The sequence below is a fragment of the Neofelis nebulosa genome, chromosome 2 (genome assembly GCF_028018385.1).
Source record: "Neofelis nebulosa isolate mNeoNeb1 chromosome 2, mNeoNeb1.pri, whole genome shotgun sequence".
In the NCBI taxonomy this organism is placed as follows: domain Eukaryota; kingdom Metazoa; phylum Chordata; class Mammalia; order Carnivora; family Felidae; genus Neofelis; species Neofelis nebulosa.
In genome coordinates this window covers 89,994,581-90,010,292 of record NC_080783.1, presented here as the reverse complement: position 1 = coordinate 90,010,292, position 15,712 = coordinate 89,994,581, and the positions used below count along the sequence as shown (strand labels likewise).

The following is a 15,712-nucleotide window of genomic DNA, read 5'->3' as shown; positions in this document are numbered from 1 at the left end:
GAACTTTACATTATTATTCACCAGAAAACAGGGTGCTATTATTATTTTACTTGTATTAACACTGAACCTTTGCCACCATTTTTACTGCAACACTATCCTTGGTAATAGTCAATATATTCGTACATCTTTTTTTTATTTTTTCCCATAGCAGTGGAAGTGTTACTTCACTGAAGCAGATAAACAAGATGGATAATGATTGTTATATGCTCAGTGATCCTTATACTGGGGAAAAGTAGAATGCTCTCTGATCATTCTCAAAATTGGAAACTGACTGAATTTCAATTAGGAAATAGCAAGGTCTCGTTATAGGTGACATTCTCTAAAAGTATATAAAGACTAGAATATCTGCCCTGAATTCTGTATGTTAAATCAGATCCATAAAGTAAAAACTTCTTTATTTTCTGCAAATTGGAGAAGTCTTATATAAATCATATTTCAAGTTAAGTGAAGACGTCAATTGGTGCCTGGGTGGCTGTCAGTTGTGCATCTGACTTTTGATTTCATCTCAGATCGTGATCTCAGGGGTGGGATTGAGTTCTGCCTCGGGCTCCACACTGAGTGTGGAGCCTGCTTAAGATTCTCTCTCTCTCTCTCTCTCTCTCTCTCTCGCTCTCTCTCTCTCGCTCTCTCTCTCTCTCTCTGTCTCTCTCTCTCTCTGTCTCTCTCTCTCTCTGTCTCTCTCAAAAGAAATAAAAAAAATGATGTTGGGGAACCTGGGTGGCTCTGTCAGTTAAGTGTCCAACTTCGGCTCAGGTCATGATCTCATAGTTCATGGGTTCAAGCCTGACGTTGGGCTCTGTGCTGACAGCTCAGAGCCTGGAACCTACTTTGGATTCTGCGTCTCCCTCTCTCTGCCCCTCCCTCACTTTTCACTCTGTCTCTCTCTGTGTCTCTCAAAAAATAAAAATAAATAAAAACATTAAAAAAATTATGTCAAAAAAAATCTCCCCACCAACAAACGAATTACAGCAATCTCTCCTTATCCAGGAAGGATACATCCCAAATAGATGCCTGAAATTATTGATGTTACCAAGTCCTATATATACTATGTTTTTTTCCTATGCACACATACCTATGATATATATCTATGATAAATCTAATTTAATAATTAGACACAGCAATCGAATGACAATAAATAGAACAATTATAATAGCATACTGTCATAAAATTTATGTGAATGTGGTATTTCTCTGTCTCAAAATACCATATTGCACTCACCCTTGTGCTTGCGATGTTAGGAAATGATAAAACACCTACGTGACGGATGAAGTGAGGTGAATGACGTAGGCATTGTAACATAGTGTTAGGCTGTCATTGATCTTCTAATGATAGTTTAGAAGGAGGATATTCTGCTTTTAGACCAGAGGTGATCAGGGAGAGTGAAACCATGGCAGAGTGTGGGGAGGGAACTACTGTACTTTGTTTCGGTTCCTTTCTATATATATGAAAATGTCATAAAAGCTAGAAAGTATCATTTTCCTTTCCATTCTATAAATTTTCTAGGGCTCTGTCAATGTGGGCAAATTAGACAGTTAAGTAAATGAAATACATTGATCCTATTTTGAGGAGGGGAATGATGTAATACATAAACCCAGGCTGTTTTTCATGGTCCAATTCATTTAAATTACTCTAAACATAAAAACTACAGCTTCTAAAAAATGCCAGAGTCTGGGTCACAAAAACATAGAAGTACATATTTTGCTTTCATAAAAATTAAAACCAATCCTGCATGTCATCAACATACAATGTTGATGACTTGATACTCTTTCATGCTGAAGGAAGTATTCAGAAAAGAAAAATTTTTTATTGTATTGTATTAGTGTCACATTGTTGGCCAGAATCATGATTTCCTGCTTTATTTCAATTTAGTTAAATCAAATGCCTATTAAGCACAAAAGTGACTAAGCTCTATTGTCTCCTCTTAATGTCCCCATGTCGTGCAGGTTTGTAGGATGAAAAGAGTAGAGGAATTAAGGATGATAGAAAAGATTTAACATGATTGCTCATTTACTACATGGTATGTAGAAACTCCCACAGACAAAGAAGGATCTGTTATATAAGAAAACTGAGACTGAGAAACTGAAAGTGTCTGGGACCAAAACTAGATTCAATCAGACTATGTCAGAGACAGGGCACAGAAAATTTTACAGATGAGGAAATTTTCGTAGAAGAAATAGTATCAAGAGAGAATGAAGGCCAAGTATTGAAGAAAGAAAAAGGATAGCTAAGGAATTTACAGACCAGAAGGTGAGTAGTTTTAGTCACAACCAGGTGAAGATATTATAACATAAATCTAAAATGAGGATTGAAGTGAAGTCTGTAAGACCAGAAATGCTAACAAAGTGGAAGATCTGTCTACTCTACACTGAAAGAGGGAGACAAGGAGAAAATGTATCCTCCAGTAAAGAGCTGTCATCTGAACATAATATTCTCAAGTAAAAATCTACTAATGATAAGAAAACACTGTTTGTTTTGGAATGAGATTCTTTTGGTTAAGACACACATTATAAAGGGGAAGACTCCATCAAGAGGTATAAAAGGATGAGCTGACGTTACACCGGATGGCCATAGTAGCCCAGAAAAAAAAAAAGGGAAGAAAAATGTTCAGACTTGACATTAAGAACATTTGGCAAGGATTGAGTGGAAGAAATGAAATCCCAAAGCCAAGATGGAGATTACTATTGAACCAAAATGAAGGCAAACATCAATGTGTCCTTTCTGATCCTAGTCTGGTGATAGATTCTCAATATAAAGACCTTTTACAACTTTCCACAGTATTTTTTATAGATACAAGCAGTGACTAAAAACGTGAGGACTTTGTTTTTTTTTTTTTTTTTTTTTCAACATTTTTAAATTTATTTTTGGGACAGAGAGAGACAGAGCATGAACGGGGGAGGGGCAGAGAGAGAGGGAGACACAGAATCGGAAACAGGCTCCAGGCTCCGAGCCATCAGCCCAGAGCCTGACGCGGGGCTCGAACTCATGGACCGCGAGATCGTGACCTGGCTGAAGTCGGACGCTTAACCGACTGCGCCACCCAGGCGCCCCAAAAAATGTGAGGACTTTGTATAAAAACCCTTAATTTCTAAGATTTCTTTACTGCTATATGAAAAAAAGGGAAAGAAAAAAAATATTCTGAACTAATTAAAACAAACTCTGGAACTACTTCTACCATATACATAAAATATTAATAACTTAACTTATAGAAGTGATTTTGCACTTCAAATCTTATATGACTAAGGTGAAAATACTTTCTGGATGGTTACTTCACAACCAGCGCTTACCGTGGGGCTGTCGACTGGGGTGGTATATCTGAAGGTCGAATGGCTGGGCACTGGTTTTCTGAATCACACTGACATTCTGCCCTGTCCACTTATTGGCTTTTGACAATGTGTTGGTCCTCCAGTCTGTCCAGTAGACCTCACTTCCATATAGAGACACAGCAAAAGGATGGGAAAGGTATTCATGACCTCGGATGATTTCTATCATGCCTGTTCCATCATAGAGGGCTGAATAAATAGCATCTGACCTACAGAAAGGTAATAAATCAGTATTTTATCAAAACGTATTCAGATAGTCCAGTTATGTTATCATATTACTTACATAAATGCCAGAGAAAATATTTTATAAAAAATATTTGAAATATTTTATGGGTGTCTGATTTGTAGAAAGAAAAAATAAGCCCATCATAACAAAAACAAACAAACATCACCACCACCATCATATGGAAAACAAATAAATATTACCACCAATTTCAATGTGTGTATATATAATACATGCATGTTAGGACATCTTTTGAGTTTAGAAATACTATCTGTGAAAGGTAACAGAAGATATAGAAGAAAAAGATCATTTTTTTTAAACCTGGCATCTGTCCAAACTATCCTTTTTTCAAAGTGGTCCACAGTTAGTCCATTTGGCCAAGCTCCAGTTTTCATGTCTTTGTAGATGGTTTTTCTGCCAGCACCACTCATGGAAGCAGATTCGATGCGAGGAAAATTGGCATCCCAATCTGTCCAGAAAAGAATTCTGAAGAAAAATAAATAATGTTATTGTTTCAGCCATTCATTTCACAAATATTTATTGAGTGCCTACTATATGCTAGACACTTGTTAGGTAAACAGTCTCAAAAGAAACAGATGTGTTATCTACCCACATGGGGCTTAGAGTCCAGTGGAGAAGACAAGTCAAATAAACACACGAATATATAATTACAGATTCTGAAATAAGCAGAGGAAAACTTTTGTTATGGAAGAGAATAGCAGGTAAGTGATCTACTTAAAGAAGATGATCAGGAAAAAAAGAAAAAAAACACTTTGAGAAGGCTGTATTTACACTGACTCTAAAAGATAAAAAGAACAATATAAAGAACATGACAAGCAAAATAAATAAAAGCCTGGACAGGGAAAAGAAAGTGGGTGATCTGAAGAACAGAAATAATATCAAGATAGTGAGTAAGAAGGAAAAAGGAAGAAGATGGATTTGAAGAGGGCAACTTAAAGGGTCTTTCTGGCTAAGGCAATTATTTGGGATTTTATTTTAAGGGAATAAGAAGCATATTTAAGCAGGGGAGAAACATGGTGCCATTTATAAGTGGGTGACAGTGAGGCAAGAGTATGGGCACATCAGGTGGTTATTTTAAAGGACCAGGCAAAGATGATGGTGGTTTGGAGTATGGGAGTGGAAGGAAAGAGAAGTGAATGGATTAATGGTACATTTTGGAGGTAGAACTTCCAGGGCTAGCTGATGACTAAATATAGGGAACGGAGTAGAGAACAGATCTTAAGTGACTGTGTTTCTCATGTCAGCGAAGTCAGAGTAAGGGTAAGGAAGAGGGTGTGCAGGGAATCCATAAAAAAAAATAGGAAAATGGAAGAGGATCCAATTCTAAGATTTTGGAAATGAGTGTGAATGAATGTGAAGAGCAATCAAAAGTTTACTTTTTTTTTAATCTTACTAATTTTTTTATCTTATGATTTCAAGATATCAATATGGAGGTATTCATGAAACCGTGGTATGCCAGGGTGAAGCTCAGGGAAGAAGGCAGGGCTGGAGTTATGAATTTGGAAGTCATCAGTATGGAGATAGCCTTCACATTCATAGCAATGACATAGATCATATGACAGGAAACAGAGGGAAAACAGAGGAAATCATAATTTAACAAACACAAACAAAGCAGTTGTGAAAATACCAGTTTTATATGTTAAACATTATTACTTCTTTTAAAACCAAATACTATTTGAGACTCTACAAATTCATGGTGCACTAACAGTTCTTCCCCACAATGGGCATTAAGTACCTTATGTCATGCATTTGATTTCTAAGGCTATTAGGCGATAGACAGCTTACATTCAGTTGACAGTGGTTTAAACTGCTAATGCATGTTTCTATAGTATGTATTGTATAGTTACACAATAATACCACAATCATTACAACTGGCTGTAGTTTTTAAGTGCTTACTATATGCTAAATACTATTTTCAGTGCTTTATAGGTGATCTCCTTTAATCAATCATGAGGCCATGACTGATGTTATTTATGTTTGAGATGGGAGAATGAGTTAGAGAAGTTAAATTACTTGACCAGGGTTATAGAGCTGGTGAGTGGCAGAGGGAGATGGGAAACTGGACAGTCTAACTTCTGTTCTCATGCTTTTAACATCTAATTCTTTAATGTCACATCACTAAACAAAATAACAAAGGGAAAACATCTGGTACAGGAGTAAGAGCATGGTTGCTAATCAGTAAATGGCAGTTGCCTTCTCTACTTTGGTCATAGAACCCAATGAATAGCATGGTGATTTGGGAAGGCAGAACTCAAAGGACTGGAGAAATAGTGACAACCTAGCAAATTTTCCTATCATAAGCTCTGACACTATTTTGGTGAAAAATGGTAAAGCTACTGATAAAAATACCTTTATTCTTCATTATAATTATATATAGTTTTGCTACTTTTTATTCTTCCATATTTGGAATGATCCCTAAGTATATTCATTTGGCAGATTACCTCAGAAAATGAAATAATCCTCTGGAAAAAAATTCAAAATCCAATTTACCCTATCTTTTAAGAAAAATATGTTTATATAAGGAAATATGGAGTGATATAAACTATTTGTCATGACTTCAATTTTTGAAACGTATATAGTCTGTTTGGGGACAGAGGAATGCCAAATACAAAAGGAAATGATGATTCAATACATTATACAATAAATTTAGTAAGTACATATGTTAAAACCTATGGTGAACAGAGAAGGAAGATGTAGATGTTCTTGATAAGAGTAGCAGTTCATATACAACTCTTAAGCACTGGGCATCCACAAAATGTTATTAAATGATTATGTCAATATATTTTTGGTCTCAGACAAACTTGGGATTGAGACTGGTATCTGTCACTTACTCCAGCATCTTTAACCTCAGACTCCATTTTCTCATCTGTAAATAAAAACTGTAACTGTACAGTGTCAGGAGCATTTGATGAGGAAATGGACGGAAACTAGTCAGCCCACAGAAAAGATCTGTGTTCGCAAAAGCATGCCACACACACATAGTCGTTGAGACAATTTTTTAAATGAAAAAACTCAAAGTATTTCCAAACTGTTAACGAAAGGGAGACAGACACAAAGAAGGACAGAGAACAAGAATTAATACTAATGTCAATGTTTAAATGTCATACCAGCATGAATGTGAAGGTGGATTAGTTTTATAACGTAAGCTTAAGCCAAAGCCATGAGAAAAAGATTCAAAGGAGTAGGTCATAGGATGGGGTTTATCTCAAAGAATGTCTGTCAAAAACTGAGTTTATGTAAAAAAGAAAAAAATTAGTTTCACAGGCAGCTTTAGGAGTTTCATGCCCCTGGGATTATATCCATAAAGACAAAATCCAAATTATTCATTGCTTAATCACCAATATTCAAGTAAATTAAGTAAACTGCTGAGAAAGGATAAAACTAAATAATATATCAGGGACAGTGTACTAATAATTGTTGAAGCTGGGTAATGGAAATGAGGAATTTTATTATATAATTCCTTTTATTTTGTGTATTTGAAAATTTATATTATAAGGTTTAAAAGTGTTAAGAACACAGGGTGCCTGGATGGTTCAGTCAGTTGAGTGTCTGACTCTTGATTTCGGCTCAGGTCATGGTCGGTGAGACTGATCCCCTTGTAGGGCTCTGCACTGACAGCCTGCTTGGGATTCTCTCTCTCTCTCTCTCTCTCTCTCTTTCTCTCCCTCTGTTCCTCCCCAACTCGTTCTCTATCAAAATAAATAAACATTAAAATATTTTTTAAAGTATAAACAACTCAAAATTAAATTCATAAGTGAATTTTTTTAAATATCAAAAATACCAGAGGACCTATATAAAATCTTACAGCTAGAAATATATTTTTTTCTGAAAAGACTAATTAAAAAAAAAAAAACCTTAAGCTTATGTATTTATTTTTTGAGAGAGACAGAAGGGGCAAGTGGGGCAGGAGCAGAGAGAGAGAGGGAAGAGAAAATCCCAAGCAGGCTTGTGCTGTCAGCACAGAGCCTGATGAGGGGGTCAAACTCACAAACCATGAGATCATGACCTGAGTCAAAACCAAGAGTCAGATGTTTAACGGACTGAGCCACCCAGGTGTCCCTGAAAAGACTAATTTTTAAAGAGTAGATTGTTTTATATGAGGAAAAAACCCAATTACCTGGAAATATCAATATGTATATACACATACACATATTCCTTATAAATATACAATATGTTGCCAAAAAGAGCAAATGGAACAGAGATTAATCAATATAAAGCTGGTAGGCTACTCAGTTAAATAGCTAAATGTCTTTAAAAGAATGAATGAAATGAATTATGTGTCTCACTACAAATTTAATTTTAGATGCACACATCTTTTCACTGACAGCAGATTGTTATTTGTCAGCTTCCCTTTATACTTAAGATTAAAAAAAGAAGATTTAAAATAGAAACAAGAGCAACATAGCATCAATCAAATTTATGGTGTTATCTTGACAAACAAGGTAGATAAGAGAGGTTTTCAAGTTTGCAAAAGATTAGGAAAAATAATCACTGAAAACAAACGATGATTTTGAGAATCATAACTAGTCTGAGTATCTGTGGATAAGTCACCACCAGATCTAGGCAAGACTGTAATTCAGTCTGGATTGATGACCCTACAACTTCTGAAGCATTGTCCTTTGCCTGAATAACAAATGGAGAATTGGGGTCTCTCTTGTAACTTTCTACCTAGTTCTGTCACATGTAGTTGTGGAAATTGCAACACACATATCAGTAAGCCTACAATTCTGCATTCTCTCTGCATGTATATATTTGCCAGAAGTAGGCACTGTAAACTTTCAGATATGGTCCACTGGACCAAAAAAGTATGGCTTGAGATAGTTTGAGGAATTCTAAAATAAGTGATTCCTTCATTTCTTCACTAAACATAGCAGCATTAAACTGTTTCTGGTTAGGGCTATGGTCCTAATCTTTCATCAATTCAAGTGGGGAAATTTTCAACTCTTTTTATAAAATAACATGGTCTAGAATTAGTTCCCGTAAAAGTGTTTTTAACTTTACCACAAGTCAGTTTACAATCAATTTAAAAGTTGATTTCAAGGATCATTGTTTCATAAAATTCTAGGCACTCTTTTGTATACTTTCCAATATGGTATTTTAAAAGAATCATTTTCCCCTTATTACTTTCTTTTTGTGGTTAAAATGTATTAGCATTTCAATGATTGCATTATTTCTTGAAATATACAAAGACTGAATATGTCCTCTTACAGGATGTGTGGAAATATTCAGCCACAATTGCTTTTTAAAAAAGAGACTACAGTCTACTGATTCTACAGTTCCTGCATTCACTGGTTAGTCTGTATCAGGATTAAATTGGGTCAATGGACCATGAACAACTTGTATCATTACAGGCATGAAAGGGCCATTATCATCTATCAGGTCAAGCTGCAGAAGGTGAAAATAAATGATCTTGGCCAAAAAAGAGGTTACTTATCTATAATCTTTAGGTCTTCTAAAAGCAACAACATCTTTATTAGTTTAATTTAGGAACAGTCCCAGATGAAATTAAAATTTTCTTTAGATGTTTCACTAATCTTCATAATTATTATATCTGCTTTTACAAATTGCAATTGTTATAGCAGCATCCCGTTATTATGACAAATGAAATTTAAATACCAGCAATGGAGCAGGAAGACACCAGGCAGCTGCATCAGTACAAAGGCAATGAAAGTTCAAGAACTGAAGTGAGTGCCCTATAGATTCTGAACTCCCTAGTGCTTCTTACTCCCTAATACTAAGCTTGTTGTTTAGAGGAGATTCATGTACTCTTTCAGGTCACCTTAGCAATAAGTGTATTCCTTTAAAATGGAATGAGAGAAAAATGACTCCTCCCTAAGACTCCCATTTACCATCTTGGAATAACTTGTCACTTGGGATATTGGGTCAAAACCCAGAATATTAAAGGAATGTGGCATGATGGCAAATATGTTTTATGGTGTAAAACGAAGGCCTGTGGATTTTATGCCGAGGAAGCAAAATAGTTGATTAAAAACATTTGTTTTTTGGCATCTGTAGGGAAAGGTCACAAAGGACCTTCATAGCAGAAGGAAACTCACATGATGTAAACATGTTTTATTGGGCTAATGTTATAACCTGTTTCTTGTTGTCGCTGCTTCGGTTTTACCTCAGCTGTGCTGAGGGAGCAAAGTGGCTGGTTGTTAAGCTTTTTAATTCATTTGTTATTGTAAAAAAAGTTCATAGTAGTATCCATTAGCTGTCTTTTCCTATATAATTCACTCTTGAAAGTGTATCCTTGAGTTTTATAAGTTACATGTCAACAAAAAGCCTATGCATTTGCATGCATTATTTTGTTTAATTTTTGTATATTTATTTTATTTTTGAGAGACAGAGAGAGACAGAGCATGAGCAGGGGAGGGGAAAGAGAGAGAGCGAGACAGAATCAGAAGCAGGCTCCAGGCTCTGAACTGTCAGCACAGAGCCCAACGCGGTTCTCGAACACACAAACCGTGAGATCATGACCTGAGCCAAAGTCAGATGCTTAACTGACTGAGCCACCCAGGTGCCCCTACATGCATTACTTTATGTAACAAGCATTTATTCAGCACAATTATGTATACCAAGAGCAGTGAAGGATTTCATACAAATGGAAGCAACTTTGCTTGCCATTATTAGAGAGCTTATGATGCAGTAGGAAAGATAATAGTATTTACAGAAACCATGTTTGTAAAAAAAAATTATCTAGTAGATTTACCCTAAATAAAATTTTTCAAAAAAGTTTAAGTGCCTTTGGAGCTCCTATCAATTTTGATTCCTAGCTTCTTTATGTATTCATGAATTATTTGAGAAACAGGGAGAAATTTTATGTTTGTATTTGAATAGATAGCACTAAGGCAGGAAGCTAAGTTTCACTGAAATTATTTTTCAATGTTGCTTTTCTTGTGCTTAGTTTTGCAGTTCAGTGTGTGTGTGTGTGTGTGTGTGTGTGTCTGTGTGTGTGCGCGTGCGCACGAGCACACATGCTCACATGTATTTTTAGTATGCTCTCAGCCTACCTTATGAAATGTCCAATGTTTAAAAATAACTATAAATTTTTTACCAAACTATGACAAACTTAAAAATATTTTAATTTTGCACTGCATTTTTAAATGTAATTGCTACAGCTGGCTTTAAGGGTATTTATGTGAACCTCATATCTTAATTGTATCAATCCATTAAGATAATTTTTCACAATAAAAATCCTATCATATCCTGATACTTGTCAACCTTTCAATTACTTCCTAGAGTTGAATGAATTAGTACTTCCATCTGAACTTTAATTATTTGAAAAAACGTTCTTAACATTTATTCATTTTTGAGAGACAGAGACAGAACATGAACAGGGGAGGAGCAGAGAGAGAGGGAAACACAGAATCCGAAGCAGACTCCAGGCTCTGAGCTTTCAGCACAGAGCCCAATGCAGGGCTTGAACTCATGAACTGTGAGATCATGACCTAAGCCAAAGTCAGATGCTCAAAAGCCTGAGCCACCCAGGGACCCTATGAATTTTAATTATTTATATCAAAAATTATTTTACAAGCATTGTTTCTTCTCTCATGTTTCAAAAAAATTAAGCAGCTTTATACTTTCATAGTAGCAATTAGTAATGGAAGGCATCAACTTTCTCAGAAGCATTATCAGGTTTTTCCTATTCAGAGGCTAGCTTTCTGTATTTTCAACTTAGAGGATATATTACTTCTGAAGATCTTTTATCACTGGAATAGTACCTGGATACATTTTCATTTATAGTATTTGTGGGTGGCATGTTGTGTTTCTATTTTTCTCCTCTCAGGTAGGATATTCCCCAAACTGAGATAAATAATTTTATCGTAAGCAATGTCAGTTCAAAACCAAGTTTCAACTCCCAGATCTACTACTTTGTTTGGTCAGACTATTTTCAAAACTTTGATACACTTGTTTTACCCTTTTTGTTTTCTTTTTTCTCTATGTGTGCCATTTGTAATTTGGGAGCACTCACTCATAGTTTTCCTTTCATATTGGAAACTACAGCTAAAACTAGAGCTTTCTCCAAAATATCACTTTCCCATATACAGAAAGTTTTTCCTGTTTACAAGATGCTGGTACAAGTTAGATAGGTCTAAGAGGTGAAAATTTCACACCGGTAGTTGTTATATGGAGGATAATACCCATGTTGATGATGAACTTTTATGGGAAGTAAATGGTCAGGACCAGCGATTTACCTGCAATCTCAGGAATAGTCTGTTTTGAAGAGGAATTTCTCATTAAGCATAACATATCTCTTCCTGGTAAACTGTTATTACAGGAAGCAAATGGATGAAATAGGCAAAGTGTAAACTGTAAACATGAGAGAGCCCATCTCTAAGCTAAAAGATAAACCTACTGCTTTGCTCCTTGCCAGATCTCGGTGTTCTTTCAAAAGAAGCAAGAAATCTGGGATTGTATACAAAATGTCTCAATGTTTTAAATTGGGCTAAGTAATTAAAATAAATTTAAAACACTGTAGAAGGTAAAGAAAACCCATCAATAAAGGTCGCCAGTTTGGAACCCTGCTCTAGGGAAGGTGCTTTGCCCCTTTAATGTCTGTGTGTGAATTGAGGAAAAGGAGAACAAACTTCCTAATCTACTGATTTCTGACTCCTGGGCAGAAACCAGAGAACACGCCAGAAAGTGTGGCCAGGAAGCTGACTTTAACACAGGCTCCCTTTTCTCTCCTCTACATTTCATCAAACTCCCTCCTGGCTGACTCCCCTTCTTCACTGGCGCTGCTTGGACTTTGTATTATTTAAAGATACAGAGACAAAAATAAAAATTTCAATCTATTAACCTCTAGCCTTGAAGATAGTTTTGGATTTAAAAAATAATTACCAAGGTAATAAATAATTAAATAGATAATAAATAGTAATAACAGATAAATAAAAATGAAATCATAAATAAATAGTATTCTCACCTATATCAGTTACATACTATCTTACACATATTTATCATCTCCTCAAAAACAACCAAATGATAAAGATAATATCTCTGATTTACAAAAGAAAAAAACCCTAAAATTTAAGAGAAGTTAATAGAGTAGGTTCCCCAGATATTAAGTGACTGAGTAGGAACTGGAATCCTTGTTTTCTGGCTCCAAATCCATTGTCTCTCTTCTGCTCTTTCACAGAGGCACACACAGGGGAACACTAGAGACAATAACCTGAGTTACTCAACATATTACCTTGTTTTTGAGAATCATGTGCCTTGTCTTTCAAACACACCAATAGTCAGTGTCTCATTACTGGACTCCTTCAAGTCTATGCGAATTTTCTTTTAAAGTGACTCCAAGTACTTACAAAATACATAAGAGGTGATGTGATAAACATCTGTGACTGTTTGAACCAGACACTGGCACTGTGGTCTGCAACCATTAGAAACAATTATGGCACCTCTTTGGCAGGGCAAAGAGAAATTCATTAAATTACTGCTTCAAAAATGAGTTGCAACACTTTCCAATAGGGCCTAATGTTCATATTTAGAAAAAAGATATTTCTATCCTCTAAAAGTACCTATGTAAACAATCTTATAGCCACACCTGTGCTAATAAACCTAAACTCGTATATATACAATTATATACATATACATATAGGTATATGCACAAAATAAGCAATCTAATAATTTATGCGATAATTGAATTCAATATTAATTTAAAAGATTATTTTTTATGTCAAAGTCAATCTGTGAAAGGCAAACTTCTTTACCCATATCTTGGGTCCAAAGCAATGGCTCTGGGATGTTCCATGGCTCCGGCTATTAGTGTAGTGCGTAGGGAACCATCTAGCTTGGCCACTTCAATTTGGTCCAGATTGCTGTCTATCCAGTATATGTTGCCCGCTATCCAGTCGACTGTCAGCCCTTCTGGGGTAGCCAAGCCATGCTCCACCACTACTTCGACTGCGCTGACCCCTACAAAAAAAAAAAAAAAGGGAAATCAACTCTTGTACCCATTCAAGGAACATGTTAAGGACAAAGGAAAGACCAGTGTATGAGCAGCACAGAGTTTTAAAGTATTTTATTGAGTTTGAAAGATATAGTGCAAATGTGTTATAAGGCACAAAGGAAACTAAGAAGGCTCCAAATTTAGAATTACTGAACTTTCCTACCAGAAAATTTTAATTTCTTAAGTCTTTTCAGTGACAGTGAAAAAGAATCTTTAAAAAACTCTGAGACGAACAACAATGTTTAGGGTTCAAAAAGTTATTTCTTGTTTCTGATTTTTGAAATAGAACACGGGTTTGGGGAATAATGATGCGCTAGTTAATATCATTACAATTTAGTTTCAACATTGATCCTTAGGCGTAGAATAAAGAGGATCAAGTCTACCTGGGGCAATATGCAGTATAGCTTGAAGCACCCACCTTCTTCTGAAGCATGAGAGATAAGAGCTTTTACTGCACTTACCCTTAACAAAGATAAGTCCCAAATCATACTCCCCACTCCTCCCTGGCCCGAAAGACTTACAAGACATAGCATGTTTACAAATAACAGAAGAAGACATTAGTGAGGTCTAAATACAAATAAGCAATTTGGTAATGTCCACCAATATCCTTACTTACTCACTTCTAAATTTCTTTTGTAATTAAAGTAATTATTTAAAAAAAACCACTTTTTCTAATAGGACAACACTTCATAGTTTATGACATTGCTGGTGTTTTTGTTATATATTTTAATTTTTTTTAACAGTTAACAATCTAAGCCCAATGATCTAAATCCATCACTTGAAATCAGCCTCTTGCAATATGAGACAGGACATAAATTCACATATGATAATTATATTGTGTTATTACCATTTTTCCAAAATTGTAAAGGTGATTTAAGGAGAAATTTATATTTTGATAGAAACACCTGGGGTTTGGAATGGTACACAGATCCAGCATTTTCAAAAAGATTATTACATATATTTATCTCATAGCCTCACTACTTAAGCCTACATTAGCCAAAAGAGATTAGTCAAATTATGACAAAAAACATTTAGTTCATATTAGTGGTCTTTGTACCAATTCAGTGCTTGTTTAAATCTTGCAGACAGTAAGATAAAATAAAATATTTAAATAAATAAATAAAAATAAAATAAATAAAATAAAATAAAACTTTTTTTTAATAAAACTAAACATTTCAACTCTCAAAATGTATCTACTAGTGTGTGGAAGGCAGTAGTTATTTCTTATAAGCAAATTTTTTCACCAACGCCCATGGAAGAGCTCATAATTTGAAAATGCTATGCATAGCACAGGCTTTTACCATTTTTTCTCCTCCCTCAACATATTTTCACACATGTACTTGACATCTATCATTTTACATACATGAGGCAGGAGATAGAGAACCAACGTGCAAAGATTAATCAAAATCCCTTCAGATTACAGAAAATTGTTTTGGAATTCTCACTAAAAAATTACCTCCACTTTCAGAAAGTTTGCCCCGGTATATTCTGTCTTCTACAACATCTGTCCAATACAGTAAACTTTGATTGAAGTGAAAATCAAGTGCTATTGTGTTTCTCAACCCAGGAACAAGTAGACTGTAGTCTCTTTTATGCAGATCAATTCTTCTGATCTCATGGCGAATAGAAAAGATGATGAATGCTTCAAAAGGATCTGAAAATAAATTTATTTTTAATAGACTTATAAAAATATTTATATGCTTTCATAAGTAGAATAAAATACCTGAGGTCAAATCCAATTATTTAAAAGCATAATTTATTATGTAATTCTCTGTTATTAAAGGAGCAATTTCTTTTAATCCAATATTTAAAAGAAACTTGAAAAATTTAGGTTTACATGTATTCATTAAAATAAAGTATAAATACGTTTTTATTCCTTAGATTTCCATACACCTGATTCTGATTAATGAATATAAGAATTATTGTAATTTCAAGACAAAAATAAGGGTTTTCCATTTTAGTGGAGCTTCAGGTGACAGTCCAAACCTCAGAAACATCAACATAGGAAGTGCTAAGAGTTGGCAAAACTAGTTCTGCTACTCTTAGCCCATCACATGCCTACAGATCCACAAAGGAAATATATCCAATAAAAGAGGATTCTGTAAGAGTTACACGCTTATGTACAGTTAGGGAGTATTCTCCATAAGAGGAAAGATGATGGCTTCCTCCACAGTCTGAAATGTACTAAAATTATGC

The 15,712-nt window shown here is 35.0% G+C and overlaps 1 protein-coding gene across 4 annotated transcripts in view; it reads right to left on the bottom strand.

Moving 5' to 3' along the window:
- Window positions 1-15,712, bottom strand: part of LRP1B (LDL receptor related protein 1B) — a 1,890,044-nt gene that overhangs the window by 619,472 nt on the left and 1,254,860 nt on the right. For all 4 annotated transcript variants that reach the window (XM_058715412.1, XM_058715410.1, XM_058715409.1 and 1 more), the window contains exons 24-27: window positions 14,973-15,170; window positions 13,278-13,482; window positions 3,865-4,029; window positions 3,285-3,529 (exon numbers count right to left, since the gene is read on the bottom strand). In XM_058715412.1, coding sequence (XP_058571395.1) covers window positions 3,285-3,529; window positions 3,865-4,029; window positions 13,278-13,482; window positions 14,973-15,170 — 813 coding nt within the window. The remainder of the gene's footprint in view (window positions 1-3,284; window positions 3,530-3,864; window positions 4,030-13,277; window positions 13,483-14,972; window positions 15,171-15,712) is intronic.